The 21,244-nt window shown below is 33.1% G+C and overlaps 1 protein-coding gene across 1 annotated transcript in view; it reads left to right on the top strand.

Moving 5' to 3' along the window:
- The window catches only part of LOC103568431 (death-associated protein kinase 1), an 89,840-nt gene that overhangs the window by 48,530 nt on the left and 20,066 nt on the right, over positions 1-21,244 (top strand). The window contains exons 13-15 of the mRNA XM_008545283.3: positions 2,249-2,490; positions 7,636-7,800; positions 7,877-8,092. Of these exons, the coding sequence (XP_008543505.1) occupies positions 2,249-2,490; positions 7,636-7,800; positions 7,877-8,092 (623 nt within the window). The remainder of the gene's footprint in view (positions 1-2,248; positions 2,491-7,635; positions 7,801-7,876; positions 8,093-21,244) is intronic.

Below are 21,244 nucleotides of genomic sequence, written 5' to 3'. Positions count from 1 at the left end.
TCGAATAATAGAGCGCCACTGGAAGATGGACTCGGCCTTCCAGAACCGGATGTTGTAGAATTTTATTTTAATTAAATTAGATTAATTTATTACTCAGGGTCGTTTGTAATATTTTGTGAGAGAGGAGAGGAATCGTAGAATAGGCTGAAATAATGTTAATCCAAATTAAATTAAGCACCTAGCTTTATTTTATTAACCTTATGACAATATTTATTTCTTATGGCAAACTAATATACTTATGACAAACTACTGTGTCCCCTGGACATTACTTATGACAAACTAAATTTCCTTATGACAAACTAAATTTTCCTTATGACAAACTAATAATTATCTCGTCTCCCGGACGGTTACTTATGACAAACTAAATTGCGTCCCCTGGACGTTTTTCTTATGACAAACTAATGTGCGTCCCCTGGACGTTTTCCTTATGACAAACTAATATGCGTCTCCTGGACGTTTTCCACACCCACACACCCATGTTAAAATATATCTCGTCCCCTGGACGGTAAACCTTAATATTGTCCCCTGGACATTAACCTTAACCAAATTTAATAACTCGTCCCCTGGACGGTAAACCTTAATATTAATTTAAAAATCATCCCCTGGATGTATAATTTTTTAAAAGAAACTTAACCTGTCCACCGGACCTAAATCACAGACACAGTTTTCCCTTACACTAATTGACTCTACTTTACTTTCTTTAATTTTGTACTCAATGATATCACTAACTTTTATCCAAATACTAGAACTCTATATTTCCAATATAAAAATTTCACTAATAAAATTTCCAATATAAAATTTTCACAATTATTTAATTCTTATTAATTTTTCACTGATAAATTTTCTTACTACTTTTATCAAAATATCCACTCGATTTACTCATGATAAAATAATCCGTTTCTTTCAATTTTCTCAATAACCATTTACTGTTATTTTCTAGCGTCTTTTAATAACTCTAATTTATTTATTTAGAAATCGTATTTTATAATTATAAGAATTATTTTATTATCACAGAACGCCTAGAATTACGTTAGAAATTGACTAGAAAATTCGGCCAGTGATTTGGCGTCGCAAGGCCTGAAATTACGATTTTACAACACGGAAAAATTTCGTCTAACTCGGCCAACAGGCCCGTTATAATTTTGTAATTGATATTGAATTTAATTAAATTTATTTATCGTACAATTTACGCGGAAAATTATTTTATTCCAGCCGAGAGGCCTCGAATAGAATAATTTTAGAGTGCAGACAATATGGCGAGTACGCGGCAAAGATTTTACGGAAGTTTCGAGAACACGAGACGCGTGGGCGTGGTTAAACCGGCCGACGGGCCTTGAGCTACCAATCTAATTTCACGAAACCAGCAGAAAGATATTAAGTAATTTATTTATAATTAATTCGGCCCTCTAATAATTAAATTAGAGGCCTTAATTCATTATAAATTTTACCTTGAGGAAAACTCCAGAAACCAAAGATGAGTCGTAGCCGGTGCTCGGTCGTTCGGCTTCTCTCCAATATAACTAGGTATTTTCTTTTGCTTCGCCGCTCGAAATTTCGGTCGTACTCTCTCGCTTAACAATGAATTTTTCCAATTGATAACCTGGTAATAGCTAATTTGCGTCCGGTGGTTATCGTCGTTTGGACAACTCTCTCGATTTCACGTTCCGCAATCCCTTATATTGTTTCACTTCAGTTCACTTCCCCGGAAACCTATTCTTACTTTTCTAAACCTAAGGAAATGACGAACGGATTGGCCTTAGTGATCCATGCGACACCCGGTGATTAGTCGCATCACTAACTCGCAACTTACGAGGTCGTTGGCCGGTTATTGGCGGGAAATGAAATTCAAATTCAATTTAATTAATTATTTATGTTCATTAAATTTACCCTGTTACAATATAAATATTGTACTGTAATGATGTTTTTATATCGCAAGGATATCGAGAAAGAAGTTATTTAAATTCTTAGTTCTCGATGCCGCACTTAGATTTTATTAGAACTTATTAATATTTTATAATTCAATGTGCTTATGCCTAAATAAGGTCTCAAAAAGACATTAAAGAACTATCAAGACATTAAATTTCTATTTAGAATTCTAAAGTTACATTAAAAACAAGAAAATTGATGATTTTTAGAGCTACACACATCTACGATAGTGATGTTAAATTTAATTATATTTAAATTCTTTTATTTTAGGTATCCGTATGGTTAAATCTGCAAGAGGTTAAATAACATTTTTAATTTATAGGATTTGCCGGGAAATTTCTTGATCTAAAAGTTATTTTGGTTGGCACGTATGCTCCAGAGCCACAAGCACCAAATGTAAATCGTACAGATTTTCTTGCTCCGTTAATACCATTTTTAAATGAATTCAAACCAATATTGGGAGATGAACCATTGATGGTAGCTTTGGATGCAACAAATTCTTCAAATCCAGGAGTGAAGTTGTTACGTTCTTATTTGACTAACGCTCGTGCAGGATTTCTTGAGGTAAAGTAATTTCATTACCATTTGCAAAATTAAGCTTTAGCTCATCTACAAAGTATGTCAATAAAATATAGCTCTAGAATTCTTTCTGATTTTTAATATTAGAATATAAAAAAAAAAGTAACAATTTTACAAATTCTAAAAAAATTTTCAAACACGCTTGAGATCGCTTGATATCATGGTGTGTTTTCACAAATGAATCGAAATCAATGATTAATTTCTTAATCTTTAATCTTTCAATTTTTGGCCGGTACAAGCCAACACTGAGATTTAAAGTGATTGATACACAGAAACTTATCCCTGGTTAAAAATACTGATTGAAAAGAATTAAGAAGCGGTCACTCCATGCAACCTGTATGTCTATATATACAAACAAAAGAATTGAAATTATTGAAAAGAATTCGAATTCCATCATTTTGAATTCTTTTCAATCAATATTTTTAAACAGGGATGCATGTCATATTCGTTTACTCAATGAAAATTAATAAAAATGTTAATATTTACGCTGAGAGCAATGCAATAGAAAATCCCGAACCAAAAAATACACTTATCCAAAAAATTAAAAGAAGAAGAAAATTTTATAAATTTTTTATGATGTTTGGAAGGCTGTATTTTCGTAAAAAATGATCATATCAAAAAAATAAAAAAAGCAAATTGAAGCCTGAAATCCTTAGTTTCAAGATCTTCCAGCAAAAAAAAATTTTTGAGTCACGGTTTTTGCGGAATTATAAAAAAAAGCTCGAGACAACATTTTCGACAAGACCGTTGGCTTGCGAGTGATACGATGAAGTATGCAGGTGTTTCATACTATACAATAACGACTGGAATAATGACAACTCGAATCGTGGTCTGAAGTTATGCGTATCGGTACTCCATGACGTGAAATCCAGTGCAGCGATAGGGCATGCGCTATCGTCTCTGCAGTTTCATTAGATAACGGGACAACCTCAGGAAGCCTCGTGAATCGATCGATGATAGTCAGACATTGATTAAAGCCACTTGACGTTTTTAAAGAAACTTGGTCAATATGAATGTGCTCGAATCGTTCAGTTGGAGGTTCAAAAGTGGCGATTGGTAATGAAACGTGTCTCTGAATTTTATATTTCTGGCAATCGATGTAAGATTTCACCCATTCACGACAATCTTTATTAATCGACGGCCAAACGTATCGTCTGAAGACGAGTTTGAGCGAACCTTTGATTCAGGGATGAGCTAGCAAGTGCAGTAAATTAAACATCTTCTTTCTCAGAGGCTCTAGAACATATGGATGCACCTATCTAACGCGGTGTCACAATACAGTGCGAGCCCATTGTCGTCTTTAAATTTAAAGTAGTTGTTTGATGTAACAACTGCTAAAGTTCATCGTCGGCTTGTTGAGTGTCAGCAAGTTTTTGCGACGTTATATCCTTAGATACTGATTTGACACGTGACAATGTGTCAGTGACAATATTGTCGGTACCCGACACATGTCGACCATCGATGCTGAAAGTATTTAACAGCCTCGTAGATGGCGTTCAACTCACGGGTCACTTTTTGACTGAAAAATGCCAGTGGTTGCTAGTTGTTATCCACTTTTTGTTGTAAAACGGCTCCAATACCGATTTCAGATGCGTCTGTGAATAATGCCGAGTCAGCATCGATTTTAGGGTGTACCAACAACGCAGCATCCGCAAGAGCGCATTCAGCTGACTTAAAAGACTCTTGGAGTTCAGTTGTCCACTTGACTAGATGAGAGCCTTTGACTTTTGGTCCTTCAAAAACTTTGTTAATCGGTGCTAGAATTTTTGCAGCGTTCTTAATGAACTTTCTGTAGGAATTCACTGTGTCGAGAAATCGACGAAGAGCTTTTACAGTGCTTTTGCAGCCAAGGGACTATTGGATGGTCTGCAAATACTTTCCTCAATCATTTTATGGAACTCCGCTTGTATGACTTTCAACTTATCTGGAGCCAGACTTCTTGCTTTGCACGAAACTGGCGGTCCAGGTGACGTTCGAATATGATGCACTGTTGCATGATTTTTATTTGATGCTGAGTTGTATCAGGTCATGTAATATGAGTAAATTCTCTCCATAATTCCATATACGCAGAATTACCATCGACTGCTTTGATATTGGTTTCTGCCGATGTCGTGTGAGAATTTCCAAGTGTCAATAAACCAGTGATGCCATCACGAAAGCATTTTCGTTTTCGGTCGACTAATAAGTCATAATGGCTTAAGAAGTCTGTACCTACAATTGGTTTAGCGACGTCACTAATTATAAAATTATATGAGGATTCACGGCGAAGTCCAAGGTTTAATGTAAGCGATTTTAAACCATAGGTTTGAATTATCGAGCCGTTCGCGGCAGTTGGAAACTTATAGGTGTACTGATTGATTTCAGCCAGCCACGTGGGAAGACGGACAAATTGGAGCCAGAATCCACAAGATATTCCGTTCCTGTAGTTCGGTCTCTAATGAACAGGTGACGAGAAATCGATTAAGAATCATTAGCCGCCTCTACTGATTCACGTCGGAGTTTCCCTGCCACTTACAGTCGGGAATGCATGATCGGGCATTTTTACCGTGCTTGTAATGGTACCAACAGAAGTCGAACGGGTCTTCGGTACATGGGACCGTGATCGACTGCGAGATCTCCATCTACCATGGTTCATCGTCATGTTTCTCACCTGCGCAGTTAACTGCGTAAGTTCTCGACATAGTGCAGCAATGTCGTCGTGCTTGTTGGTTGATGGTGATGAAGTTGTTGTAGCAGCAGCAACTTGAGGTTTGAGGGATATACGCTTGACCATACGATCAGCTGACTCAGCGAGCTGGTCGAGTGTTGCGTCGTTGAAAGCTTCAAGACATACTGAAATCTTGTTTGACATGTGTGTTAACCAACGTGCTTTAATAATCGCGTCGTTGATGCCTGGAACTAGTGAACGCAGATGGCGCAAATGTTGCGACGGAATCCGATCACCGAGTCTCCTTCTGTCAAAGAGCTGCGTAATGCGTGCATCCTTAGATTTTGCGAAGCATTTGATCAACGCGGCTTTTAAATCGCTGTACGGCGTGTTTAATGGAGGATTGGTGATGGTGTCTTGCTTAATTACAATTTTTTTTATATAACAGCTCGCGAACACTTTTATCACAACTCGATTTGCACTCAAATTAACACTGATGCGATTCGAGTTGTCATTATTCCAGTCGTTATTAAAATTGTATAGTATAAAACACCTGCATACTTCGTCGTATCACCCGCAAGCCAACGGTCTTGTCGAACGCTGACACCGTCAGATAAAATCAGCACTTTTGTGTCATCAAGAGTCACGGTATGACGCATTACCAGCCGTTTTGCTCGGCTTACGCGCTGCTTGGAAAGACAACATACAGACGACACCCGCTGAATTAGTATACGGTGAGCCTATCCATTTACCTGATGAGTTACTAACTCATACTAATAAAAAATCGTCTCACCATCAGTATTTTTTTAAAACGTGAGAATTTTCATTTCTTACGCCCCCCCACCCTCTTAGAATCGATTAAAAAAAAAAGTTTACATCATCGATTTTTCAATTCGTAAATAATATTCATTTGAAATTTACAGTCTGTTGAACTTTTGATTAACAAAATGAAAATTCGCAATGATTACACCCTCGCCAACCCCCATGAAAACGAGGTTGTGAAGCTCGGCGTAATTATGAGACATTTTTTTTATGACAACTTCAGTGATCACAATCCAAGCGACACTTGTAGAGTATGTAGACATATCACTACAAGAGAATGTTGAATGCGTGACGTGACATGATACGAGTGTGTGCTTAACTGAGGACATATGGTGGACAGTGTGCGTTAAGGCCAGTTAGCTTACGGATGTATTTCCATGATTAATAAATAACCACTTATATTAACTTCTGTGTGATTATTTCATATCCTACAACAATAAAGAGCGGATGGAATCGGGATCAAATTTCAGACTCACCTTAATCACCAATGCGCTAAAATATTAAAAAATATCCCCACTCACAATCTGGTTTCAATGTAGTGCCATCATTAATTGAAATTTTATTGTTTTACCATTGGCGGGACTTGAGGACTCTTAAAGTATCCGTTCGTCGCATGGTCAAACATGCCAGCAAATTAGTAAGATATCAGAGTATCGCTCTTCTAACGGCGTGGGGACGATTTTAATGTGTGAGCCGAGAGCGCAGTCGTACATATATTTAAATTTAATTAATTTATTTAATTAAATTCCCGTTACAATTTAGTCACTTGATATATATTATCTGTATACATTATCATTTCTGAATAAGCACACGAGTTATTCACCATGACATGACCATCTAATGACATTGAACAGAGTATTAGTAGAGACTTAACGCAAAACTTTCAGTCACACACCAGCCTTCTAATTTCAATTGTAACAAAGCACCATATTGCTTAAAAATTTTCCGGGTAATCATACACTAGTACCGATAGTTAAAAACCTATGATTCCTATAATTTTAAAAATATATATATAGTCTTATTTAGGATGTAAAATTCGTATTTCTGAATAAAGGTAATTCGGGCCATTCGACGTAACTGATTTGTCATATATAATACCTTGTACAATTTTTCAGTAAAGAGGTACCGCTCCGTAAGTGAACATTAGCAAGTCGTTCTTTTACGTTATTTTATCAATAATTCATACTATTGACTTAATTTAAAATTACTTTGAGAAAATATAGTATTCCAGTAATATTTTAAATCGGTTTTACTCCAGGCCGATACTTTTACCTGCGCTTTATATTTTTTGTGACAGACACTTGAAATGTACGACATTTAGCGCCTATAACCGGCAGCTAAAAACATTAGAAAAGATACAGCTGGTAAAAAAGATACCTAATCGTTCTAATAGTGACGTCATCAACGGATCAAAAAATATTTTTTGGTTACATGTGCGATAGCAAACGACCAAAAAAATATCGAAGTAACTCAACGAGCCATCTTGTGACAAAATTTATCATCATATTCATCCTTATAATTATTCGTCTTCGGCTTGGGCACCAACCTTCACACCTCGCGTCTTAAACACGATCGCACTCGATACATAAACTACTATTATTGTTAAGTCAATTATTTATATTTACAGACTTCATTTTATTGATAATTTAATAATATTCTAGAGTACTTTTGTTTGGACGGGTCTTGTTGAGGCCTGGAGAGCTCGCATGCAAAATTTGGAAGATCCTCCAGTAATGTTATCGTTCGATGAGTTACTTGTTGAAGTCAGAAAAATAAATCCTCTTGTATCTTTTGATCATTGTCAATATTTAGCGCATCAGTTGCAAGTATGATCATTTGTCTTAAAAATATATTCAATATTATGAGTAAAAATGAAAAATCCTAATAAAAATTTTATACTAGATTTTAGGTGATTTAATCATTCTACAAAGCAATTTAGTTATATTGAATCCTGAGTGGTTTTGGCGTGACGTCATTGGTTGGCAATTAAATCCTGAACAAAGAAGTCGTCTTGGTCGTACCACTGGTGTCTACACTTTGGAAGACTTTCAAACTCGTTGTCCTTGTCCGGCTAATCAAGCTTTACGAGTTCTTCAAATCACAAATTTTTGCGTGATGGTATGTTCATTGAATTATCGAATCAATAATTTTATAGCTTATTTAATGGTAATTTCTCTTTTGAATGTTTAATCTCGAATTCTGTGGGTTTTATTGTTGGTCGTAAAAGAGATTTAACATGGGAAAGAAACTTTTGGCCTGTATTTGTTCATTTGTTACAATATGCATTTGTAAAATTGATAATTAATAAATTCTATGATTAATGTAACGGGACCGAAGCTCATCTCTGTTTTATGGGAGGCTGTGTCCACGCCTTCTCCACAAATACGTGCTGTGGGTCCATTCCTACCTTTGCCCCAGGCAACACTTTTAGCCAAAAAATATAATCGAGTGACGACCAAGGTGGACATTAGCCGGAGGTATAATTAAAACTTCTCATTGCGCGTGGTATCTAACCACAGCGACCACGAGTTCATACCTCTCTTGGGCTAAACACTACGACCATCTCAGAAAATAAAGAGACTCTGATCGAACCGGGCTTGGGAAGGCCCCCCGAAGTACCAGTCTCCCAATGCTTGTCAACGTAGTACTGGCTACTCTTTATATTGTACCCAGTGCTATGTCAGATGTTATTCACTACTATCTTACATATTTTACTCTTACACGTTACCCAGTTCTATGTACATAGCAGCAAGTCGTATGTCAGAAAGCGATGGTTACTTTAAACATATTACCCACTGCTATCTGCAGGTAGCGCCTGCGTCTATGTTTACATGTTGCTGGTTACTGTGTGCGTAGTAGAGTTCTATGTAAGATAGTAATGAATACTATCTAAGATATTTTTCCGGTTGCCTCACATTTTTTCTTTCCGTATAATATACACAGCTGCTAATCGAGATAACCTTAGTCTGTACAAATTTATGCGAACATATATATTCAAGATTATCAAATGTTTTGTTAATATTTTATAAAAATTGTTTATAGAAATTATTACAGTGTTATAATATTCAAAAGGTACGTAATAAGTTTTTTTTTTTTGTAAAATGTGTATTGTATTGAGAGTGAAAGGTAACTGAGATATAACATATTTTGAAATGCGCTCTTTATTTTTTTTATAACTCATTTAATAATTTCATGTAATTTTGATTTCATATTTCATAAAACTAATCAAGAATAGAATTAATTAATAGTACTAGTATCATTGTGACATATTTATATGAAATTGTTCACTTTATGTGTTTTGTTTTTTATTTTTTCATGATTACGTCTTTTGAATAAACACATACAGTAAATTCAAGAATTTTATTTTTTCATTTTTTGGTTTTTAAAAATTTCATTGCTTGTTTTGACTAAAATAAACTTTAATATTTTGTAGGCATTATATTTTTACCATTTTGAAATTTAACCGATGCTGTTAATAATAATTTAGCTGAAATTTTAATCAGTCGTGAAATCTATATTGTCCTAAGAAAAGAAAACGCATCATTAACAAATCCCCTGAAAATGCTAGAGTAAGTAGCTTTTTTTTAGGTATTGTTTTAGAATTTAAATGCTGTGAACATCGCAACCAGCATTTTTAATGTGATATAACTATTTTCTGTACGTTCATTTTTTAACACTTACATCAGTAAAATTTGCATTTCTTTTTTTTTTTTAATTTTGCCATCAATACTAACAAAGTTAGCGACTGGAATCTGCCAAATATTTCAAGACAGGCCTGGAATTTTTTTTTGCCGCGGGAATTACTGAGAGCCGTATTAATCTAAACCCAAGTAGCAAAATGCAGAGTCAGTTATGTTATGTTAAAAAAATTTAGATTGAATCTGATTTATTAGTTACTACAAACCGGCATAATTCATCTGTATCCGATGAAAATACAACGGGGTTAATAATTTATGATGAGATAAATTCATATTTAAGAATACCATAACAATCTAATTATGCAAATTAGGTCTAAATTCCCCTGGTTAAAAATACTGATTGAAAAGAATTGAGAAGCGTTCACTCCATGCAAACTGTATATCTATATATATAAACAGAAGAATTGAAATTATTGGAAAGAATTCAAATTTCATTACTTTTAATTCTTTTCAATCAATATTTTTTACCAGGGTCATTATCAGAACTCAATTTTCTTAAAAGCGGCAACACTAGTGACGGGAACAAAATCGAAAAGATTTGGAAATAGACGCTAACAATTCAAGAACAGTTAATAACCGACAGTATCGACAAGTTATTAGAATTTAATTTATCTCGTGCTTGTCAGTTAACAGAACAGTGAATTTAGTAAGTATATATTTTGGTTGGTGTCTCAAATTTCATTCAAAAAAAAAAAAAAAATCAATTCATTTTAAATAATTCCTTGCAGATAACGTCAGATTTTGGCAGATTGTTTCAAGACGCTCACAAAATTCATATATCTTGGTCAGATTTTCGTCCAACATTGGAAGAATTCATTTTATCCAAACGAATTGATGATCCTTCTGCAACTCTACAGACTAACAAATTACCGAAAGCGAGTGATGCTTTGTAATAATTTTATATTTATAAGTGATTTCGTAAATAGTATAGTATAGTGTACGTTGTCGCATCGTGCTCTGCTAATTTTACGAATATTTACTGATTTTTCGATTTATCGACAATTTATTTTGTATTGATCGCTTGGGCTAGTGTTTCTGGACGGTTTCAAATACAACATCAGTATTTTACCTTCAGTAATTGCTTTAATTAATTGATTATTTGCCAGAAAATTTTGTTGGCATAAATCTTTTAATTCATAAGAAATTATTAGACTATTTATTTTTGCGTTATTGTTTGCTTGATCTGCCATCTACACTGCAATGCCTGACAAGACAATTAAATGGTGTGGACTTTGCTGCCGGCAAATTGCCGATGCTGAAGGTGATGAGTATTTTGCTCAAACGGGTGATGCTTGTAAACATTTATTTCATGCATCTTGTGTCAAAGTAAGATGTTGTTTACATTCAAGAAGTGAGGTTAAAGATCACATCTCAAAAAAATGTCCTGTTTGTTCAAATAAAACTCAGTCAGTTTTGGAAGAAATAAATTATAAACTAGATAAAATTGAAACTATCCATACGCAATTAACAAAGTTGAATTCTCAAGTGGACAGAATTTCGTCAGAATGTCTTAGTTTAAAAAGTTGCTTTAATGGCCTAGAGTCTCGTGTAGAAAAACTTGAATTAAATTCAACTCCAAATTTAGAGTCTGCATCTGGGTCTGCCTTTGTTGAGCAGCTGGCTAGTCGTGTTAAAGAAATATCACATTCGGTTGCTACAGAAGAGGTAGAAGTTCGTCAACTGCTTATAGAAACGCGATTACTCAGTAAGCAGTTAATGTTATCTGGAATACCGGAACAACCTGATGAAGATCTTGTGAGCACTACTGTTAAAATGGGGAAATTACTGCATTTGGATCATGTAGATATCAGCTGTATTCACAACGTTGAGCGATTGGGAAAAAAGAGAAGCCCTATGTCTGATCGAAATATTTTAGTTGAGTATAAATCAACTAATTTAACTAATGATTTTATTGTTGGCAGAAAGAAACGTCAAATTACAGCTGATATGTTGGTTCATGGAGCAAGTAAAAATCTGATTTATGTTAATAGGAGGTATCCTTCGATGCTTTACAAACTGCGTCAATCCATCATAAATAAGTATCGCTCAATAAACAAAAGAAATGTCTGGATTGGAGGAGCATATGTATGCATACGGTTACGAGAAGATGAAGAACCAATAAAAGTATTACCGTCTACTGATCTGTCAAAAATACATGGTTTATCACAATAGCTAAGTTATGGTGTAGACTCTTCTCTATCAGTAGCATCTAACAGAATAAATAATGATAATAATTGTGATGGTAATGCTAGTAACTATGGTAATGATAACTTCACTACTAATAATAATAATAAAAAATTGAATGTTTGTCACCTAAATGCACAATCACTAATATCGCATATAGATGAATTTAGAGATTATTTCATGAAGCATTATTATGATGTAATAGCAGTTTCGGAGACATGGTTAAACTGTAACATTGTTGATGCTCAAGTCGACTTGCCGATGTTCCATTTGCATAGAAATGACAGGGAACATCGACGTGGAGGTGGAGTTGCATTATTTGTAAGAAATACGATGTCGTCACGTAATGTTATCCATTCACTTAATCAGACGGATGAATCTCCAGAATATTTAATTATTGAAGTATGGTCATCTTTTAATAAAAAAGTTTTAATTTCAGTTATTTATAGGTCGCCTACTTCAGTATTATTTGATGAGTTTGAACTTAAGTTTAATGATCTTTATCCATTCTACAGCAATATAATAATTGTGGGTGATTTAAATATAAATAATAAATCTTTTGCATCATTCAAGGGAGTCTGCATATCTCAAGAGCTTCTGTGAATCGTACAATCTACATCTGGTACAGTACAATCCAACTCATCACACTGCAACGACGGATACATTAATAGATCACTGCATTGTTAGTAATAAATCGAATATTATTGCTTCTGGTCAATTTACTGAACCTTTTCTATCCGGGCATGACCTTATTTCAGTTTTATTCGATTTTGCAGTACCTAAGCAACCCGCTAAAATTATAAGATGTCGTGATTGGAAGTCTGTTACTCAAGAATCAATACAAGCTTTTATTAATCAAAGTGGTATTCCAGCTTTGAATATGAATAATTCGGCAGATGCTTTACTTGTAAATTTAAATAGTAATATTAAGCATATTATTGATTCCATTGCACCAGAACGTATGGTTAGATCTTCTCGTCCGCCTGCGCCATGGATTAATGATGATATTCGAAGGCTTCAGTCAAGGAGAAACAAACTATATAGAATTTATAAGAGAACGGGATATGCTTCTACTGAGTATTCAAATGTTCGCAGATTAGTTAAAGCAAGAATAGCTACAGCAAAAAAGAGTTATCTGCAGTCAAGGTTATTGAATGTTTCAAATCCAAAAGCAATTTGGGATGAGTTTAGAAAACTTGGGTTACTTAAAACAAAGTCAACAACATGTCCACAAGATTTAAACTTAGATGATTTGAATGAATATTTTACATCAATAGGTAGTGTAGATTTTGATGAAGAAGAAGTCAGACTAGTGTGTATAAATCAAGATAGTGATCACAATAACAGCAGTGCTAATAATCAATTTACTTTTTCGCAAGTGACTAATAAAAATGTTATACGTAACTTAAAGAGAATTAAAACTAGTTCTGCAGGCCCAGATGGACTCTCAATAACATATTATAATAAACTTATTTCTTTCTACATAACTGAAATTACAGACTTTATTAATGCTTTATTAAATTCATCGGAGTATCCGGCTCAGTGGAAGGACTCATTTATAAAGCCAATTCCGAAAGTCAAGTCACCTTCAACTTATAGTAATTATCGTCCCATTTCTCTGCTATGTCCGTTATCAAAAGTTGTAGAAAGATGTGTTTATGATCAGATATTAAAGTATGTTACGTCTAATAATTTACTGGATAAATTTCAAGTTGGATTTCGAGAAGGTATGAATACTGAAACGGCTTTAATTCGTCTATGTGATGATGTTCGTATTGGAATAGATAACGGACTTGTCACCTTTGCTATCTTCTTTGATTTTACTAAAGTATTCGACAGTGTCAATCATCTACTACTTCTTAATAAACTAAGGCGATTAAACTTTTCTTCGAGTGTTTTAAAATGGTTTTTCTCTTATTTAATAAATAGAAGACAAGCAATTAAGTTTGGAGACAAAATATCATCGTGGAATTTTGTCCGTAGTGGAGTTCCACAAGGAAGTCTTTTGGGACCTCTTCTCTATTCATTATTTGTCACTGAGCTTGGATCAATTATAAATTGTAAGCATATTTTTTATGCTGATGATCTAGTCATCTACATATCGTGTTCACTTGGATTAATTAGGCAGACTTGCGAAAATCTTAATAATATTATTAAAAGCATAGAAAGATGGTGTTCTGAGAATTGTTTGAGTCTAAATGAGAATAAAACAAAAGCCATTATTTTCGGTAGTCTGCAACATGTCAACAATCAATTTTGCATTAATTCGCCACAGATATTTGTTAACAACAAACCTATTGACTACACCAGTTCATTAAAGTATCTCGGAGTAATCGGTAATAATACTTTATCATGGAATGAGCATTTCATCTATACTTGCAATAAAATCATTGGTTGCCTTGTGAGGCTAAAAGTAAATAGCAAGGTATTAAATACCACAATGCGTAGAAGGTTAGTTGCATCTATGATTCTGCCAATGTTTGATTACTGCAGTGTGGTGTTAACTAACATCTCAGGAAAGTTGCAAACAAAACTGCAAATGAAATTTAATGCTTGCATAAGGTTCATTTTTCATTTATCAAGATTTGAGCATATCACACCGTACAGAGAGCGTCTTGGATGGCTGATTTTAAAAGATCGACGAGAGTTTCTTCTAAATTGTGTTGTATATAAAATGATTCACATGGGCCATGAGCGATTATTGCGAGACAACTTCAATATTTTAATGTCTGTGCGAGGGCGTGCAATTCGGCAAAATGATGTTTTTCATCGACCGATGTGTAGAACAGTGACCTATGAAAAGTCGTTTTTGTTAACAGCTATTCAAGTTTGGAATAGTTTGCCAGCAGAAATTGTTGCAATTGACAATTATCAAGAATTCAGAATTTCATGTTACTCAATGTATCTAAACAATAGTAGAAATAATATATAGAGTCTATACCATAATGATAATGTTACTGATAATAATAATGATAATATTTAATAATTATAATAAAATGGATATTTTGATTTACTATACTATGCTATTACTAATTACTTGTAATTATTAATTTTGTAACTTATGGCCTTTAAGGAATGTAAATTCTAGGGTCAAAAAAACTTATATATAAATAAATAAATAAAAATTTTATTGAACCGTTCTCGAAATTAATTTATTGTCAATTCCCAGATGTTAAAGATGCTATTATTGTAGCATTACTGCCTTCAGTAATGAAAAGTAATATCTCCAGCGCAACCAATCGAAGTGAAGTCGAATCGCAAAATTCAAAAAGTGATGGACAAATACAGAATGTACCATATTCATGTATTTTAACTGTATAAGTAAGTGTTAAACTGAAATGTTTTTCAAAATACAAGTTAATTGTTAATTAGGCGATAGCAATAATCAAATATCATATTTACAAAAATAGAAAGATCTCCAAACAACAATTGATGCTGAAAGAGAAATATTTATCAAAAACAAAGCATCATTTTATCCATTCATGGTATTTGTAGGACTTGTTTGCGATCCAGTTGAATTTTACGTTGTCATTGATGATATTAAATTGAAAGTAGACTCAGCACTGGTAACATTAGATACAACTTTCGAAATATTCTTAAATACTAGGTGCTCATTTCCGAAGTTAGCTAGCCATGCATGTTTATTATTGAAAAAAGTAATTTATGGTACAACATCTTCTGGGAAATCATCTATTCAATCTCAAAAAGCAATATCTTCTTTTAAACGAAAGCTCAATAAATTACTTAATTAACATTGATTCAATAATGGATCCTCTTATATTTTCTTAGACCTTGAAAAAAAATTCAGCTTTATATGTTGGAAAGTTGTTCGACTTCTGATTTACCTTGTACTCGTATAAATGGTATAACTTGCAGTTTTACCCAAATCTTTAATAATGATGCCATGATATTTTTATTTGTGCGAATTTTGAGTAGATTGGAACGTTTGAATGAGTCACCAAATAATTTACTTGCCATTAAAACAATGATCACATCTTTATTAAACCCTTTCGAAGGTCTGTAAACTGAGCATCAATGCTTGCAATATTTTGAGCGCAGTTATACGCATATGCCACCAATAGACGTAAATGTTGGAAGAAAGAAAATTTATGAAAATATTAACGATAAAATAGTTTCAGTTAAAAAAAGATTTTTATTCAAGTCATCCCATTGCATCAAGTTTTTAAAAAATTTTTTGAATTACCAAATATTTTTTGAATTACCAAGATACGCTATCATATGTCAATATCTTAGAAAATCAAGAGATTTTTTTATCTAATATAATTCAAGATTCAATATAAGAAGAAAAGAAGAAAATGTTTAAAGATAAAATAGTTTTTCCAATATTATTCTACCAAGATAATTACGAAATAAATAATGCTCTCTGTAATCATAAGAGGTTAGGAAAACTAGGTACTATTTATATTATCATTCCTTGCTTGCATCCTTCTTTGAAATCTAAAGTTGGAAAAATATTTTTCCTCGCTTTGTACAAATGTGAAGACTTAAAATTCGTCGGTTTGAAAACAATGTTAGCAAGAGCTGCTAATTAATTACAATACTCAAAATCTATCAGAATAACAGTATTAACGTCAATAGATCAAAAACAAATCTACTCTTCACTAGCTGAAGTCATAAGAAGCAATCTGGTAGTATATACAATATTAAGATTCGTCGATGGTTTTTCTTCACATCATTGTTGTATAACAGGGCTATGCTGTTACTCTGGTCGTCCTTAAATTACCTTTTTAAGGGTGCCACTGGAAGTGATAACGGCCTCCCAGAACCGGATCTTAGATCGTCAGGGTCGGTGTAAAATTTAATTGCAAGAGAAGGATGAGGAAGGATAAATTATAAATGATTTAATTATCCGATTAACACTTTAAACCTTTTTATTTTTCCAATGACCTAATTAATCTTTATAATTCAACTTCACTTATGACCTTTTATAAACCTTATATTTTATACCTTTTATAAACCTTATAACTTCTTATAAACCTTATAACATTAAAACCTTAATTAACCTTAGAACCTTTATAACATTATGCCTTATAAACCTTGAACCTTAATTAACCTTTTGACCTTATAACCTTTATCAAAACCTTATTTTATTAATCCGCAATATTTTCTTTATTAAAATTGGCCAACTACCTTTGGCACTTCCACACACTCCCACACACAATAGTTAAAAATCGCTTAACCTTCGCGATACTTAATCACTAATTTTCCTTATTTTGGCCAATTACCTTTGGCATTTCCACACACTCACACGCACTCTGATTAAAAATCGCTTAACCTTCGCGACACTTAACTACTTATATTTTCCATTAAAATTTTTATTTATTTCACTCACACACTCACTCTGTCCCCTGGACTTATTTTACACACACTTAATTTAAATTAATTTTCCCGCAATAAATAAATTAATTAATTTAGAAAATTATATAGTTATTGATTAATTTATTATTTGATTTTCCTTTTTATCACTTCATCGATCATTATTCCCTTTTATTAATTTCTTATCCCTTATTTTTATTTCAATAATACCACGACCTTTACTCAGTAATTTAATGACGCGTTCCTTCAGGTACTTTTATCACCACGATAATTATTCTTAGTTTATTTATGCCTTTTCCTCAACTATTTCCTCTACTTACTTAATTATAATTTCTTTAATTGCTTAAATTTTCCTATTTAATTTTCCGACGACTTTGACTGCAGACCTTTCTTATCTTTCCGAGACAATTTTATTTGATTTTATTTATTTTATTAATTTTATTAATTTTTACTTATAATTAATTAATAATTGACTAGCGGCTATGACTAGATGCGACAGTTCCGGTGCGCGAGTTACTCGACCTACCTGGAAACTTCTAGAATAATTCCGGCAACCAGCCTGGAATTATTTTACTGACGCAATGGCTCCGGCTACCTGCCTGGAGTTAATTAATTACTTAATTTTTATAATTACGTCCGAGTTTAAATTATTAATTTTCTTTACGAAATTATTTAATTGATTCGCGAGAATTTGGTTGAGACGCGACGATATCAAACGTATACTAAGTATTTAATAAAATTTTCCGGCTCACCGCCTGGAATAAATTTTATAAATACCTCAACAGTCAAACTCTCCAGATCCTTTTTCCGTCGTGTCTATGTCCAGGTCTCGTCCTATTAATTTTCCTCGTTATAGTTTTGGTCTTAATTGTGGTTCCGTCTCTCTCTCTCTCTCTCTCCTTCAACTCTCTCCTTCAACCTGTTATGATCAGACGCAATCAGTAATGTTTATAAGAAATACCGGCTACCTGCCTGGTATTTGTTAATAAAAATTAAGAATATCATCGCTTGGTTCCACAGTAAACTCAAGCTATTAATTAATTAATTACCTGTTATAATTAAGTTACGGCGTCTGTTTTTCGTCTGTTTGGCGTCTGTTTGTTGCTCTCTCCACCTCTACTATTCGGACGTCCCGATGGTTAATGCCCGATTCTCGTTCCGGTCCCCGTTTATAATTGCTCGCGCACACTTGACTATGGTTGTCCTTTTTCTCTCCTACTTAACTCTAAGTGGGGTCGACGGTCGAGCAAGTGAAATTTCCATTTCCGGACGACTAGTCACTACCTACCCGGAATACCCTGAGTGGTAATGTCACATGACCGACAGTACACATAATAGATTTTATTTTGAATTTAATTGAACGCGGTAAATATGAATTTACCCCGTTACAGTTGTAGATTTTGTTTAATTGATCGAACCGATATAAACAATACATTCGAAGAGTCGAAATTGTATTCTGCGAACAATGGAAAATTACACTCAAGACTTGATGTAGAAAAATTGGTCTATCAGTTGACCCTGTGGGCCAGCCCAAAAACCCCTCTGTTTTCAAACTCCTTGAGCTCGAGAGCATTGTTGTGAATACATTTTCGAACTCGGAAATACTTTTGCATGCCTTCTTTTTAAAAAAAAAAGTTTTTTTAGCATTTCTTTCTTTCGCGATATCTCTTAAGAAAATTAATTGAATGAGATGACTAAGGCAGCAATCGATGCGTTTTATAAAGTTCTAGAGCTGATTAGATTTGAAAGTCAATCGTTACACTCATTTCTGAGAAATCGATAAAAAAATAGAAAAAAAAATTTTTTTTGTTGTAATTCGCAAATATTTTTGAGTCTACTTGCTCAAATGATCCAAAATTTTCAGGAAAGTTGACGGCCATCAAGCTCTTCTCTCGCAGATTTGAATCACGGTGGAAACACTGCGGAAGTGTGAACACAGTGAATCCACCGTGGATACACGGTGGGTTTGTTCCATTTTACCACCTTGTATACACAGTGTATCCACTGTGACTACGCTCCGATCCACCGTGATTCCACGGTGGCTTTACCACTGTGTATACATCGTGTTTCCACTGTGATTACGCGAAGTATTTACCGTGATTCCACTGTGACTTTGTGCGATTTCACCACCGTGGTTCTGCGGTGTATCCACTGCCTAATCACAGTGGAAACACCGTGTACACACGGTGGTAAAGCCACCATAGTATCACGGTAGATACACCGCGTAATCACAGTGGTAAAATGGAACAAACCCACGGTGTTCCCACCGTGATTCAAATCTGCGAGGGTTTCGATTGCCGCAAGAACCGTTGAAATCGATTTATTAGTTAAAAAGTTAACTGAAGCATTATGTTTTACCTGTAGTATTGGTGTTTTAAAAGGCCATTTTATTTCAGTTTATAACGTCATCGGAAATTACATATTTTATTGAAAGAAATAATAGATACTGTAACATCGACAACAGTACATAATGATTTGCGTAATTTTCTACAGTGATTAATAAGTTAATATTAGAAACTTTCAGCTTCATTGTACACTGATATTCTTAAGCCTAAACATCATTTTATTTTTCACTACGGACGTGTTATAAAATTTATGGGATCGGCTTGAAACCTCAATATTATGAGAGCTGAAAGTAAGAATAAGCAATCGAAAATAGAAGCACATTTATCAATAAGTAGAAAAAACACTAGCGGAGCTGTTGCGGTCAAACATTAATTACATCTGAGTTTTAGATTTCTATCGAATGCTACTAAAAGTGGACGAAATTACGAGAGCGACACAACTAATTTAATACCTGTTTCTAATTTGCCTCAATATGCATTATTTGCTCATTGTTTATGTAAAAATATTCAAGAAGACGAATATAAAATTAAATTATTGAAATTGAAAGCAAGTACAGTAAAGAATAATGTAATTTTGATGATTCCAAAAGAGACCGGACTAACTTTTTTCTTAGTACATGTTATTTTTAAAGATATTGCTCATGAATTATATGTATATAGTTTCGAAAAATATCATTGATTTTACGTACTATGGCCAACATTATTAAGCATATGGAATTCTACTAAGTGCTTTTGAAGATTAAACTGATTAGAGAGCAATAAGCTCTGAGGATTTAGAATTCTGTACTACTACTCACATAATTTAGAGCGAAAATTTATTGCTAAACGATGGATCTAAAAAAATTAAAGTTAATATTTTTCTTTACAATAAAAAATAACTGTATTATTTCAACAAGTACTATAGGAATTATTATTGTTCTGGTAATTATAAGTTTGATGTTTATGATATTTAAAATATAATTTTTATGAACAACTCTTACTTGGAAAATTTGTGAATAAACCTTGCCTGCAATACATGAATTTTTTAATCGAGTTAATTTTTTGTAATATTTCACATTAAACATTTGTTAATTGTTTATTTTTTTTTTGCTACAGCAAAAACATATAATGTTTTTAGAGAGTAGAATGAATATATTTATTATTGACAATAAACAAGTAAATTATTATTGTTAGGTCAAAATAACACATATTAAGAGTGATGCTCCTGTTTAGCCTTCGCGGAGCGAAATAACTGAGACGGAGCTATAAGGATGACTGCTTTTTAAAAATCAAATAAAAATAAAAATGCTTCGTTGTCTAAGAGATAAATTAAAATAATAAAAATTAAGTAAAATAAAATTTAATTTATTAAGTAAAATAAAAAAAATCAAAATTAAAACAACTTCCAAAATTATTTTAATTAAAACAGTTATTTAAAAATTATTTCATAACAAAATTTAATTCGCATTAGACAATCAAATGCAGTAACAAATTTTAATACTTATGCAATGAATAATTATTAATAAATTTCAATATTTGTTAATAATTATAAAATATATTAATTTGAATTTATATCCAAATTTAATAACAATATTATTTTAACTTTTTTATTTTCATATTTACTCATCATCATTTAATAATTATTTTTTGCAAGTAAAAATAATTTGAATTAAAATTCAAATTAAAAAATTATCAGCCGTAATAATGGCCTGAAGTCATTTGCGACT

This window comes from Microplitis demolitor, chromosome 1, assembly GCF_026212275.2.
Source record: "Microplitis demolitor isolate Queensland-Clemson2020A chromosome 1, iyMicDemo2.1a, whole genome shotgun sequence".
Lineage (NCBI taxonomy): Eukaryota > Metazoa > Arthropoda > Insecta > Hymenoptera > Braconidae > Microplitis > Microplitis demolitor.
The sequence above is the reverse complement of the archived record's forward strand: the minus strand, read 5'-3'. Positions and strand labels throughout refer to the sequence as shown.